Below are 15,223 nucleotides of genomic sequence, written 5' to 3' on the forward strand. Positions count from 1 at the left end.
ACACTATTTGTCACAAACATATTTTCTTGTGGGAACTGATAAGTCGTTTTTCCAGGAGAAAGCATATGAGAATGTTCTGTACAGCTCCCACACTGGACATCTGCAGATATTTATGCTAGGCAAATTAGGCCTGCTAATGGATATTAATGAGTTGTGTGGAAACTCTGAAAATTCTGTTCCATGGTTAACTCACTGGCTTGGGAGGTAGTATGACAGACAGAGCTTCACAGGGATTTCTCCCTTCTGCATTATAATCTGGTTAAGCTGCAAATTTACTAGGATCTGTGAAGCACCCAGAAAACTAAACTTAATGCATATTGTACTATGCAAATTTGGTTTCTAGCAGTTTTGTTGTGTGTTTTTTTTTTTTTTTTTTTTTTTTCAGTTAACATTTTCATATTTAAATGAGTAGGAATTAACCAGCATAGTAAGTTAGGATGAACAAGGCTACATAGCCAACTTAAAGCAAAATGGCTTAGGATTTTGAAAACCATTATTAAAGTATAGCAGCAGAGTATGCAATACCAGTAGAAAATATAGCCTATCAGTAATATATTAAACAGAGACACGTACATAAATTAAGTACATGTAAAATAGCTACATCTTTCTTCATAATACTGTGGTTATCATAATTTCTATTCATCCCTCTATGGACCCTTGAGTGTCTCCAAGGCATAGCAGACCACTGTTCTGACAGGAAATACCTTATTGCTTGTACAGGATTGAAACAATCGTTCTGAATAGAAAAGAATTTTTGCCTTATCTCTGGAGTTATATGAAAAAACTTTCTTCCAGCTTGTCCAATGCCTTTTTCCTGACTCTTGCTTAAACTAAAAAAAAAAAAGAAACAAAACCAAAAAGCCACCAGACCATATGCAGAGCCTCTTGAATCTTAAATCTAAAAAAAGGAGCAAGAAAACGTTAAAATTTAAATAATAAAGCTCAGGAGTTTTATTCTGTGAATCTCAGAATATGATAGGTCTTACAATGGTCAATTTCTGGTCCTTCTAATTCAAATTCCATAGACAAATGCAAATGGTCCTGTTTCTAGATTGCAGGATCCTCAGGAGCATCACTGTTATGTGCTAATGTTTGTGCAAAAGCTAGCACAATAAGACTTCAGAAATGAAAACAGTCTTCAAGAACAGCAGAATGTTTAATTTTATACCTTATTGCACTGTGATAAACAATATTCATGGGTTTCAATAGTCAGAATAAATTAGAACGTACAGTCTGGGTGTATTGTTATCTGCGTGTTTTGTTGTTGCTGTGTTTGTTTTCTGTTGCTGTGTCTGTTCTTGCTGTTTATTAACACTGATTTGTTAGTATGAGGCCAGCTTCTCATTCATGAGAAGTTGCTTAGTTACTCTGAATGTAAATGTCTATCCACATACTGCTTTGGAACAAAACTTTGAACGGGTTCCTGAAAACATAGCTTGAAAATCTACATGAAACTCATAACAGTCATAATGAGGCATCTGTATTTACACAAGAGAAAGCTACCTGAGGGAAATGGCAGCAGGAACTGTTGTTTCATTTGTCCAGGTTAGTGGCCTTTCTTATTTTATTGTGCTTGGAGAATCCCACTGAGGCTGCAGATACACAGAGATAGGAATGTAACCTTGTATGAAGACAATCTGGTTGAACTGTACTCTCAATAACTGAGTGCTTTTGCCTATGAAAACATATGCTTTCTGGTTTTATGGACTCAGAGTCCATCTAAAAACAGTCCAAGTCATGCTTCTCTATTTGTGTTACATTGTGATTTGATTAGCAATTATGTTCCAATTTAGGACAGGGCTTTGGATGCAAAGTAAGGGAAAGAAAAATACACTAAACATTTACTAGCTATTTTTTAAAAGGACAAGGGCCATAAGCCTGCTGTGCCTGTAATTTTCCAGTGGACTTGGATATGACAATATCCTCATGTATTGTTTCAACAGCAAAAAGCACAAAGAGAATAGCTCACTGGCAGGTGGGCTGCTTATATTATCTGGATGCAATGATAAATGGAAACTATAAATATGCTGAGCAGAATGGCATGACAATAGTTTTAATGGCTCGTAATATCATTTGTAAGGGTCTGGTCAGGTCAAGTAATTTACAAACCACAGAAACTGGGACAATAAAAATAAACAGCATAAAATCAGAACACATTTAAATATGAACCATAGTTCATATTCAAGATGTTTTAATAAACATTTAACCAGTACATCGTTAGTTTTGAGTACATCATGAAACACTGAAGGCTCAGTTTGAGTTGCAAAACTTGATAGCCAAGGAATCTTACTGACACAGACTACAGTCAGCCGAGAAGGACCAAAGAAGCAGTCATTTTGGCTAGAGAAGTCAAACATGCCCACATATGGTACAATCTACTTAAGTCTTCTGCATGCTGTTGGCCACAAGAGAATAATGTGCCTTAATAATGCAAATACTGTACACCACTGAAAGCAAGAAAATTTGACCTTTTTTTTCTTTTTTTAAGGTGTAGATTTCAGATAGAAAATAGGAAAAGCAAAGACTCTCTTTCTACAGGACACTTTCCATTGTTCAGGAAAGGGAACCCTCACTATACTTGCATTGCTGTCAACAGGGACTCCATACCTTCCCACATTCCCAGTGACACTACAGCTGGCCTCCATCTACGCACAGCAAGGGCAAGCTAAACCAGAGGTATATTATCTTATCCTGTCTGAGCTAATCTTAAGTAGGAAATGTGGTGTCTATCAGAGCAAAGAAATCACCATCCAATAAATAAATGGTGAGGCTTGTCACCTGAATGTTAGAAACAACATTTTAAGAGACATGTTGAAAGCTCCAAAACATTGCTACTCCATCACTACAGCCATACCTGTCTTTTGGTCACAGTGCCATCCACAGGATCTATGTACTCAAAGCTGTCTGTTCTTTCCACACTGTAGATATTGTTGCCCACAGCAAACTGCTGATGGCTGAATGATTTGTCAGTGATCAAAGCTTCGAGGTCTCTCATTATGAAATACGCTGTTCTGGGCTCCAATGCTTCATAATCAAACCTTTCATATATATAAGAAAAGTAGAAGTAAAAAGTAAGTCCTGAACAGCTTAGGGAAAAATAAATAAATAAATAAATAAGCTCACTATGTGCACAGTTAGCAATTTACTGCTTACTTCAAAAATTAGAGGTGGACCGTTGAAGTACTTCATTGCAAATCGAACTAGCACATACATGCAGTTCTGTGCAACCTGCCCGTGATGTGCGAGTACCACAGTTCTACACTGGCCACTTAGCTCTGAGGCAAGAGAAACCCCATTTAGAAAATGCATGGTTTCTAAAGTAATACAGAAAACATAATCAATACACTGACAGCTTTCTGAAATTAAGAACACAATCAGCCCAGTGCTCAAAAGAAACTGAAATAGATGAATTTTTGCTAAAATTTTTGAGGAACAGCTGTGGGCAGAAGATGTTACAGATATGTTAGCTCCTCTGGATTAAGTATATTCTGGGAAAAAAAAAAAAAAAAAAAAAAAGAGAGAGAGAGAGACAGAGACTAAGATAAGGTATGTATCATGGAAACACCAGTTAGAATTCACCTTTCCCAGACCTTAATAAAAATGAGTAAACATCTAGATCTTTGGAAGAGTTCTTCTGACTTAAAAGTAGACATAGTCCAAGTTCTCACAAAAACATTTTCATGCGGAAGCACAGACAGAAACAAATACATGAGTAACTTGTGCTGAGATTTTGATTTTTTTCAATACCATGTAGCTAACTACTCCCATGGATTCCACGTGTAAGTGATTTGAACATTTCTGCATTTGATGTCAGAAAAATCAATTATCCATACACTGTAAGTGACATAAACACACTGCTCCTTCAGTAAGTAAGTAAATTCTCAACATAAAAAAACTGCGTGCAGAACAATGGCAATCTGTAGCAGATTTTCATTGTGCAGACATAGCAAACACCCACCTGCAGTAGTAGTGCCGGCCAAATTTTGCCCAATGATCCCTGACAATCTCCTCGACACTTTGCTTTCGAGCTGCTAGGATTGACAGCCAGACTAGCACTGCCCATAATCCATCTTTCTCTCGCAGGTGATCAGACCCTAAGGAGAGATATGTAAAGCACATTATTTGCTATTCCTGCATATCAGAAAACAAGGTAAGGAGGCTGGGCTTATTCAACTTGTACGTCACCTAACAGTAATCTGTAAGGTAGTAATCTCCACAACTATGGTAGCTCCTAGACAGACAAGCAGAACTAATGTTTAAAATGTGATTCATTTACATATGACAAAGTCTGTACTTCTACGGTTAAATAAAAAAGATACTCAAGTACTTGGATAAAAGTAGTAGTAGCAGTAAAACATTTTTAATCATTGCTCCCGCTCACAGCCATGCAGGGTATTTTCACACCTCTGGTACCCTTTCCTAGAACTGGGCCAGATATGCAACCTCTTGGCCATGAAGCAGAATGTTCTGAGTTATACGAGTCAAGTTCAACTGCATCTCCTTATTTGCACAGACGTTCATCCATCAAGCTGTGGAGAAAGAATTTTCCCATTTCATAAAAAAATGAAGATTTCCAGAATGTTCATGACCAAAAAAAAAAAAAAAAAGAAAAAAAAAAAACTATGATGAGCATGATAAGTCTGGCGAAAAAAGTAGAAAATAACACTTCACTTTTCCCCTTTCTGCATTTCTCTGTACTTCTCAGTGATAAAACTGTTTGAATGTTCATATCTAAGTCCTTTCCTAGCTTTTTATTTATGAAGACAGAAATTGATACAACAGTGGGGACTGAGAACTATTTTGGACTACCCCCAAAGGATTTAGCACATACTCTGAGATGCAGGAGGCACAAGTTCAAGTCTACTGTCTGAATTCAAACAAGCATGGACTTGCATTTCCCATGTCCAAAACCAAAATGCCAACTTCGAGTAATGGCCTGCTCTGCAATAGACATGTAACATATATCATACCTTGACTAGAAACATTTCTATGAAGCTAAACTCTGCCTGTTAAAACAAGAATGCATAAAGTTTCAATAATCAGCATTTTCTAACAAAGGAGTATTTCATAGGAAAGGTCTTGGCCACTTCAGCTAGTGCCCTCTACTTTTGGATAATTTACAGCAAAATTTTGAGGCAATCTGTACTTAATTCAGATGATAAAAATTCATAACAAAGCATGGATTACTAATAATTAATATAAAGTAAGATCTCATACACCTGACGCTCAGTAGATATGGAAGATTACTACTTAAGCTAATAAACTCAAAAAACTTGATAGGTTAAATCTGTGGCCATTATTCTAGCACAATAATACTAGATTTGGCTGAAGTTTGTTAGCTGTACTGTTACCATTTTTTATCTAGTCACAAAATACAGAAACCCTAGGTACAAAATAAATACATTAAATCACAAGTTTTGTTTCCTCCATCAATTACTATCAAATCAGTGGCAACCAGCTGGACTATCCATGCTCCTTGAAATTACTTAGCAAGAATAATCCACAGAGAAATCTAAACATAATTAGCTTCAAAACCTGCTGCCTGACATATCCTCCTTCATCAAACACAAAAACCTTGTTGTGCAGAATAGCCTGAAAGTTCTGTACACTCATTTGTTAAAATGGCTGTGTATTCCTACTGGCAGCAAACGTGGATCCCATAATATAAATCGATACACTGAAGCTATTAATCCTGTGAAAAGTCAACAGAAAATTAAAGACATATAAGGAAAACAGTAAGACCTGCCTGGAGCCACCATGGTTCCTGGGTTCCACTCTTGACAGTCACTGCTGCTGTCTTCAACTTGCAGTCCCTCTTCTTGAGAGACAGCAGCAGTCAGGCTAACAGATGCTATTCTTACAAATTTGCTAAGAGCCCATCATTCTGGGCTTGCCACAACTCTGTCTGCCGCTTAGGCTCCTTTGCTTTCATTCACCCCTGGGGTGTAGACCCTCAGCCCCCTGAATCTAACACACAACAACAACAACAACAACAACAAAGACCACAAAGTTAACTACATGTAAATGACTATTTCAGCACAATACTAGAGCTGTATAAAATTATTGAAGAGTTTTTAAGGAAAAATATGTTTCTAGAAAGCATAACAAACAAGCCATATGAAGATAATGCTTGTGTCTGTGAGTTTGGTAACATAGAAAACAGGGACACTGAATAGCACAGATGGATTTAAAAACTGAGACAGGCAGTAATATTCCTTCATGTTTGCAAAGTAGCTGTCATGATACTGAGAATATGTCTTTTCTCCTCTTTTTATCTGCCTTGGTCTGCAGCCTGTGAGCTCTCTGCAACAAGAACAGTCTCCTAATACAATGCCTAGAGCAATCGGATGGTCCTCGAGCAGCTGCTATAAAAACAGCAAGAGCTTACTGTGTTCCCTGGTTCAGAGCCTCCGGGCGCTATCAAAGTATGGAGTGCCGACTAATCAGAAGAAAAAGGGCAGGGTTATTTATGAGCTCTCAGAGCTTTGCAAATAGCTTCAGATAAAAAAGGAAAACAAATGTCCCTCCACAGGAAATCAGCCCTTCAGATAATCAGGTCCTCAGCTCTTCTACTCCCTTGTTATGATAACACACTAGGTCAGCTGAAGGATGCCTTCCACAGAAACTCCAACATTAAGACCTACAGATAATAAAGTCATCTTTGCTCATATGAAAAGCAGATGGCATGGTCGTGATCATTTTTACTTTAGCCAAGAGTCTGTTCCAGATAATGCTGCCAGTGCAGGTTTCTGCCAGTACCACCAAAAGGGAGATCTGGAAGAGACCTGTCACTTCCCTCCAGTGTCTGCATTCCTTGTCATGTCACCAGCTGTTGGGTCACCACAGGGACTGGGGGCTCCCTGGGGACCAGAAGCAGCTTGTCAGGGCCAACGTCTGGGCAGGACAGGAGCATAGGGAGCTGGAGACCAGCCCTACTGTGGTGTTGCTGGGGCAGGGGCTGATACGGGGTCCTAGGTGTTGGGCAGGGCCGGGGAGCCCTGAGAGGCTGGGCATGGCCCTAGCAGTCGTGAGCATGCCCCACCATGGCTGCTCCTTTCCTTCTTAACCTTCCTGGCTCTTCTTTTAGTCATTCATCCTTAACACTGGAAAAGTCAATTTTGCCTAAAAAATTATCACTACTGCTGCTATTACCAGTAACTTAACTTGCTTACGTATCTCCACAGATACTAACAACAAGTGGAGACACAGAATTAAACTAAACACCTGGACAATTAGTTCTAATATAAGCAATCATTTATTCTCTGATTGTATAACACTCTGCAGACTACAAGCCATCAAATCATGCAGTGAAAAATAAATTATTCAGTCAGCAAAATGGTCAATATATCAAGACTTCTGTGCAAACGTCTGAAATAAACACCAAAGAAGAGATGCATTTTGATTTAACAAACGGTTTGAGCATGTTTCATTGAACCAAAATGGTCCAGTGAAACATGGAGAGAAGAATTTTTGGAAAGGTCTGTGTCATGCTCCAAGCCTTGTTCTGGCATGACTTAAGCTTATAAATCTCTATGAAGAAGGATGAGTGTACACATGTATCAGATCCATTTAGCAGCTTTGGCATGTGCTGTGTCCTTGTGTGTCCTTCAGAACAACAGACAGACTGATATTTCTCTGGAAAGAGAAAGCGTTGAAAAAAAAGCAACCCAGAGGCAAAAGTCTTGATGGAGAAACCTGGAAACCACACAACAATTCCAGAATTAAAAATCACTGATTAAAAATGCTAGCCTAATGTGGATATAGCAACAATAATCCTGTGTGTCCATGAAACGTCTCAGTTCATTGTTCTTACTAGAAGGAAAATTGGCAACTGGGATTTCTCAGAACTTCTTTATTCCACCTCTTTTATTATACCAGTATATCCATCAGTTGAGCTACTATTTGCACCTATGTGTGAATGTATTGCCTTTATTTCTTTTAGCAGATTAAAATTCACTGCCACAACTCAGACAACTCTGGTTTTCACCTGCTGCACCTTTGTTTGTACATGTCTTTGCTTTTTTCCCTCTTTTATTTCTACCTCTCCACTTACATGTTAGAAAGATTAGGCAGGAAGCTAGTTCTGCCTCAGCTCAGCTAACAGTTTTTTGTTTATATATCCAGTATCTCTTGTGGATTTGCAGAGGCAGAGCTGGTCTGTACAAAGTGATCAAGATGATTCACAACTATGTATTCCTGGAATTACAATACTAACAGTTGTCCTGTCTTGCTGAGGGAATTTATCAATCTCAGGATAATCCTGAGCTATACTTTTTACTGAAAAACCAACACATTAATGAATTCCAGGCCCTGTGTAAGGAGCTGAAGCAGAAAGAACAGTGGAGTCAATAAATATTTTTCCAATTATCCCATTATATCTATTTTGACATTGTTAAGGAAAATTATAAGAACAAGTACTTTCACAGTTTATTTTTTGAATTAATTTGTCACGTATTTCTCCACATAATAGTAGCAAAAGGTTTTTCTTTTACTACTGTAACAGTTAATTGCTAAGGCCAGACTCAGAGTAAACAATCTGGGAAAAACTGTCAGAGCATGTTCCCATTCAGAAATAAGTACTCAGCTTAGACAGGCTTAAACTGAAGTAAAGACTTGAGAGTCAGTAGCTTGAGAGACAAAGTAAGATCATAGAAAATATGTTCATATTATGATTTTTCTGATGTTGTAAAGCTGTTGGGCATGCAAGCATTTATATGTCTCATCTGTTCTTTATCTGAAATGACTTGCAATTTTGATTGAGAGAGTGAGCCCTGAGGGACATATGCATGAAGACAACATATTTGCTTTTCCCTAGACTAGCTAACTCTGTCTAGCGTATTGTATTTTGTAAATACATTTTCAAAGCAAAAATAAGATTGAGGCAAGTTCACAAACTCATAGTACAACATTTTTTGTTTGCACACAGTTCTAGTCTTACAGACTTATCATCCAGGAATCTGAATTCTGGTGATATTTTAGGCAAATGGAGATTTAGGGACATTCTGATCTGTTCTTTTACTCAAGTTAACAGGATTATTTCAGATTTGTGTTACTGTCATAGATACCACCATATGGGTTTTTTAAGGCTTTCATTATTTCCAACACCAGACCACCTTTATATTCTCCACTAGTTCTTTCACATTATCTTGCAGGATAAGACAGTTGGTGTTAATGGCATCTGAAAATTTGGAGATGAAGCGTGCAAGTTTATGAAAGATGCAGCAATTACTGAAGGGGCTTAAACTGCAGAAAGATAAATCAACCACACAGCTCTCCTAATCCTGATTAATAGTTTGCTGATGAAACTTAGAAACTAATTGCTGCTGCTGACGCCCTTCTCTGAACTGTGTCCTGGGCATTAGTCACAGAACCAGAAAGCTACTAACCTCATCTGACAAGCTCCCCACACTGCTACAAAAATGGAAGAAGTTTTTAAAGCATTGGTTGAGCTCCAAGATCAGCTGCCAAAAAACAAGTCTGGGAAACACAGCCATATGGGATGTTTTCAAAACCTTTTTTCCTTTTATAGCAGAAATTTTTGCTTTTATTTACTTGCCAGTGCAAAATCCCTTATATTATAAAACTAGGGCTCTGTATTGTTTGGAAATTCCAGCTGGGCTGGATTACCTGGGTACACAACCAATCAATCTCCAATGCTGTTCAGTTAGTTTGACAATAGAACAAGGATCTATAAAACTCCATTCTCTTGCACAGAACAACAATTTTACCACTCTGTGATGTAATGTGCTGTATGGCACATTTCTTGAAAAATCCCACACTGAAAGCTAAAAAAGTACTAAGTTTCAGTTCCCTAAATAGGTACGATGGAGGGGAAAGATGTAAAATTGATTCAAATGCCCAATAGTGGCAGAAACTTGTGAAGGTCATGCAGCTTAGGACATTAGCAAAAGGTTCGCAATAAGGTAAATATTTATTGCTAAAAACAGCTCACATCGCTAACGTGTTGGTCATCTACAGACCAGCCTGTGTTTTACAAATAAACCTCCTGGCATATGAGATATTTTCAGACAGCTGCACTGAACTGAAAGATGATAAGAAAACTGAGGCAGGGAATAAAACAAACTTTAGACATCACTGTAAGTGCCCTGTAGGCACTGTCACAATCCATTTACACAGCAACTACCTACACACTGATCCAGTGCTCCAAGTTGTCTGAATGCCCATGGGCTTCAATCCTGACAGTTTATACCAGCATTTAGATGGCATTGTCAAAACTGGAAGCCCATCTGACCAGAATGGCCTGAGATGCATAGGTTGAGTGCTGCTGTAGAGCAGCTCTCCATACTGGCCAGAAATGTGTTGGTCAAGGAATCTTAAAACTCACAAGAGACAGAATTTATCAGAAATGTGAAGAATTAATGACAGGATAGGAGAAACAGATTCAGACAGGAACACAGAGAGTGTTAGGAATGCAGAGCTGGTGTGAGGTTAGGAGATGCAAGCTTCAAAATTAGAAGAGAGGCTGTTGTACAAAACACAATTGTTTTAGTGCCCTACAGCAAAACCCTAGTGAAGGAAAAGAAGTCAGGTGCAGGGATAGAGAGGAATTGTAACTATCTTGCCCACCCTGAAGTACAGGCAAAACCCAAAGGCCCTTTATCTCTGTTAGACAACTGCCCCTCTTTCCCAATCTCAACAAGCAACTGCTAACTCTGGGTAATAAAGAAGTTAGGCCAACACAAAGCATAATGCCCTTAGTGCTTCAGTAGATCAAGCCCTGAAACCACTTCTTCTAATTTCTATAAAAGTGATCTGCAGGCTTGAAGTCCATCAACTCTTCAGAGAGCCTACTTAGGAAGACCTGAACATGGATATAGGCCATGCCTTTTCAAGGTGCCAGGGAAATTTGGTGTTTGGTCTTTTTCACAATGGCTTGTAGTGGGTTTACGTGGCACGATTTTGGTAGCGTGGGGCCATAGGGGTGGCTTCTGAGAGAAGAATCAAGAAGCTGTTCCATGTTAAGGACCCCACCACTGGCCAGAGCCAAGCTAATAAGTAATGCTGTTTGCACCTCCGTGAGAACAGGTTTAAGAAAGGAAGAAAAAACTTCTGGGGAACAGCAGCTGGGAGAGATGAGTGAGAAGCAGCCCTGAATCCCCCCAGCTGAATGCAGCAGGAGGGCAGGAGGTGCTCCAGGCAGGCAGCAGCACTTCCCCTGTGGCCTGTGCAGGGAGAGGCCCCTGGTGGAGCAGGCTGTCCCCCTGCAGCCCATGGGTCCCACATGGAGCAGATCTCCACGCTGCAGCCCCCCCATGGGTGGAGGAGCCCCCGGTGGAGCAGGTGGATGTGGCCTGGAGGAGGCTGCGGCCCATGGAGAGCCCCTGCAGGAGCAGGCCCCGGGCCGGAGCTGCAGCCCGTGGAGAGGAACCCATGCAGGAGCAGGGGTCTGGGGGGAGCTGCTGCCCACCCATGGGGGACCCGTGCTGGAGCAGTTTGCTCCTGGGGGATGGATGGACCCCATGGGATGGAGCCGTGTGGGAGCAGTGCTTGGAAAGCTGCTGCCTGTGGGCAGCCCCCACAGGATCAGTTCGGGAAGGATGGCATCCCATGGGAGGGACCCCACAGGGAGCAGGGGAAAAGAGTGACTGTGAAGGAGTGGTGGAGACGAAGTGCTGAAGACTGACTGCAGACCCATTTGCCCATTCCCCTGTGCCACTTGGGGAGGGAGGAGGAGGGTAGATGGGGGAAGGTGTTTTCGGTTTCTTTCCTTTGTTTCCCACTTCTCTAGATTATTAGTAATAGGCAATAAATTTCTCTAATCTCCCTATGCTGAGACTGTTTTGCCCGTCATGATAGTTATTGAGCAATCTCCCCATCCTTATCTTAGCCCCTGAGCCCTTTGCATTGTATTTTCTTCCCCTTTTCTTTTGAGGAGGGGCAGTGAAAGAAAGGATGTGATGGAGCTCAGCTGCCCACCTGAATAAAACAATGACACTGAACCATAATTTTTTCCTGACAATTGTCCTTTGAAGCCAGTCTCTATTAAGCAAGCAAAGATTCCTCTCTTCTCCCTGAGAAAAGAAACATCTACAAGAATCATAATCAACACCATTGCCCAGTAAAGACCTCTCATAGGTAAATGGAGATGTGGTCTAAAAGCATATGGCAGCAAATGACAGTACATTCCGAAAAGAACAGGACCTCCCTACTTCTAGAAACACCCTTCTCTCCAAGCTAGAACTGTCACTCAATGACCCTGCAAAAGACCATTAGAAAATATCCATTCAAAAGATACACCCAAGGCAATACAAATCTCTGCTCCTCACAGAAGTTAAGACAAGGCAGCTAGGTGTCCTATCTTGGGACAGTCATTCACATTCAGAACAGAAAGCAAAATACACATTCATTGTTCATTTAATTTCTTTTACTTCCTACAGACAGGCACCCAAAGAAACCTAACATTTTATTATTTTTTTTCTCTATCATAATCCAGATACCTACAGGAAAGTTAATGACAGTCTACTGTATAAAGTGACATGTGTATGGCTTAAAGAAGTCTTCATTTTTAAACAAGCAGCATTCTGCTCTAATTAACCTCAACTAATACTAAATACTAGAGTCATCTAAATCAAAGTGACATGAAATTTGTAAACCAAACTTCAGTGCATGACAAATAATTTTCTGTGAAAAGCTGTAGCCAATGAATTACAAACCAAAAAATCAAACTCCATGGAACTCACATCAAAATACAGAAAAAATTAGCCAGGGAATAAGTCAAGTAATTCTGATATGTGATTATTCAAAAACATTTACAACATAACCCTACTAATACGAAGTAGAAAAAAATTATGTGGCAGAATCTAGAAAAGAAAAACCAAACACTGTAAAATGTATTCAGTTTCCCTCATAATCCAAAACTATGTTTGTGTAGATTTACAGAGTAAAGACTCTACTGGTTTGCTCTGACTGAATCCCATCAGTACTGAATTCTTGAGGACTGCTCAGATTTGTCTTGAGTTCTGCACTCTGTTGTTGACTGGTCTTGGGACAGATGAGAGACAAATACTTAGGGAAAACAGGTGCTGACATGCAGCTGAATTTATTCTAGGGATGATTTTATCTTCATCTGACTTTCCAGTAATTGTGATGTTCTAAACATGGGATGTTTGGAACAGGTATGCTAGATATGCCATTAGACATACCGATCTTCATGCTTTGTAGACTCATCCACAAGTCCACAAGAACCATGTGCATGCAGGCAACATTCCTCAAAAGGTTGTTGCAGTCTGTGAAAAATACTATTATAGTGTGACCAATGAGATCCTTCCACATAACGTTCAAGTCAGAAGAGTGGCAGACACCTCTGAAAACTGTCTGGGCAGTGATAGGATTGCCTATGGCTTCACAATGTCCATCTTTCACATGTTTCTTACTCCAAAAGCAGATGAACACCAGAGATTGCAAGAAGATGTTCAAGATACAACATCTGACAGTCCTCTGTTCAAGCACAATATCGAGTTAATTTGATGATTTTTTTGGCTTTGACTCATTTAACTTTGAAAAAATATTGTCATTAAAAGTCTGTGGAAATCTTTGATTATGTATTACTTACCGGTGCCAAAGCTTTCCTCTCCACAGAGTGAACAACGTCCAGAATCCATGAGATTGGAAAAATATCTCCATCCTGTTGGTGTTTCATACACAGGAACCTTCATTACTTTTGCCACTCTATAGAAGACAGAATAAAACACCAACAATTAAGACAGTGCTTTGTTTTGTTTTGTTTTGTTTTGTTTTTTTTGTTTTTTTTTTTTTTTCATATATGGCTTGAGATCACAGAATCACAGAATCACAGAATGGTTTAGGTTGGAAGGGATCTCTGAAGTTCATCTGGTCCAACCCCGCTGCCAAGCAAGATCACCTAGAGCACATTGTGCAGGATGGCATCGAGGAGTGTTTTGAATATCTCCAGAGAAGGAGACTCCACAACCTCTCTTGGCAACTTGTGCCAGTGCTCTGTCACCTTCACAGTAAGGAAGTGTCCTCACATATTCAGCTGGAACCTCCTGTGCATCAGTCTGTGCCCTTTGCCTCTCATCCTCTCACTAGGCACAACTGAAAAGAGACTGGCTCCATCCTCTTGACACTCTCCCCTCAGATATTTATACACATTGATGAGGTCTCTCCTCATTCTTCTCTTTTCCAGACTAGACAGGCCCAGCTCTCTCAGCCTGTCCTCGTATGACTGGTGCTCCGGTTCCCTAATCATCTTCATAGCCCTACTCTGAACTCAATCGCTCTATCTCCCTCTTTTAAGAGTGAGCCCAGAAATGGACACAATACTCCAGGTGTGGCCTCACCAGGGCTGAGCAGAGGGGGAGGATCACCTCCTTGACCTGCTGGCAACTTCTTAAGTTGAGGAATACTGTAGGTTTCACTGTCTCCTGACAGTTAGACTATGAAGGAAAATACAACATGGCAGACCAACAGCACCATTCAGAACTGATCCTTGTCTCAGAAACCAGTCTCAGTCAGGACACAAGTATGTTTACACTGTAGTATTTTCATGTATTCTAGGAACAGGTGTTTATTTTTGTATCTATATGTTACACCTTAAAAAGGGTGTTTATAAATGAGATCAAGTAAGAGTTGCTGATGCTTATTTGAAAAGAGCTAGAGAGGTACTTGGAGTAAGAAGAATTATCAGAATGTTTTATCTTAAACTTGGCTTTCATGTCTGCGTAGAGTTAGAGGCAAGTATACCTCTTGTGTTTATACAGCACTAGCTGTATTACTGACCCTTAGATATATCACTGCATAATAGATGTTATACAGTGCAGAGCTGAAAAGGGTTCTAGCTGGCTCTGCAGAAAATAAAAAACATAAAAGGATTTAATCTCTGTGTGACAATAACTGCAGGCTGGGAACGGGACAATCCTGCCAAAAAGTAGAAAACAATCAAACAGAAAACAATGACTAACATGCTGGAAGAGCAAAACTAATACTCTTGAGGTAGCCTAATAATACACCAGGAATATTTCTGTTTGCAGAAATGTTCCAATATCCTGGTACTGTTAATAGAGAAGAAAATCTCTTCCCTTTCACTTTTCTGTATTCCTCTAGTCTGGGGACAAACAGCCTCAGATAGACCTATCTTGATGAGCATGAGAGTCTTCCAGAGACTGTTATGCTTGTTGAAAGTTTTCTGTTTACTAGGCCAGCTCTGAAAAGGCAGATAATGAAATCATTATGGTATTGGGTT

General features: G+C 39.8%; 1 protein-coding gene across 1 annotated transcript in view; it reads right to left on the reverse strand.

Moving 5' to 3' along the window:
- The window catches only part of PGM5 (phosphoglucomutase 5), an 83,542-nt gene that overhangs the window by 19,548 nt on the left and 48,771 nt on the right, over positions 1-15,223 (reverse strand). The window contains exons 7-9 of the mRNA XM_082783589.1: positions 13,574-13,689; positions 3,959-4,094; positions 2,855-3,038 (exon numbers count right to left, since the gene is read on the reverse strand). Coding sequence (XP_082639715.1) covers positions 2,855-3,038; positions 3,959-4,094; positions 13,574-13,689 — 436 coding nt within the window. The remainder of the gene's footprint in view (positions 1-2,854; positions 3,039-3,958; positions 4,095-13,573; positions 13,690-15,223) is intronic.

Source organism: Aythya marila (assembly GCF_965140915.1).
Source record: "Aythya marila genome assembly, chromosome: Z".
Lineage (NCBI taxonomy): Eukaryota > Metazoa > Chordata > Aves > Anseriformes > Anatidae > Aythya > Aythya marila.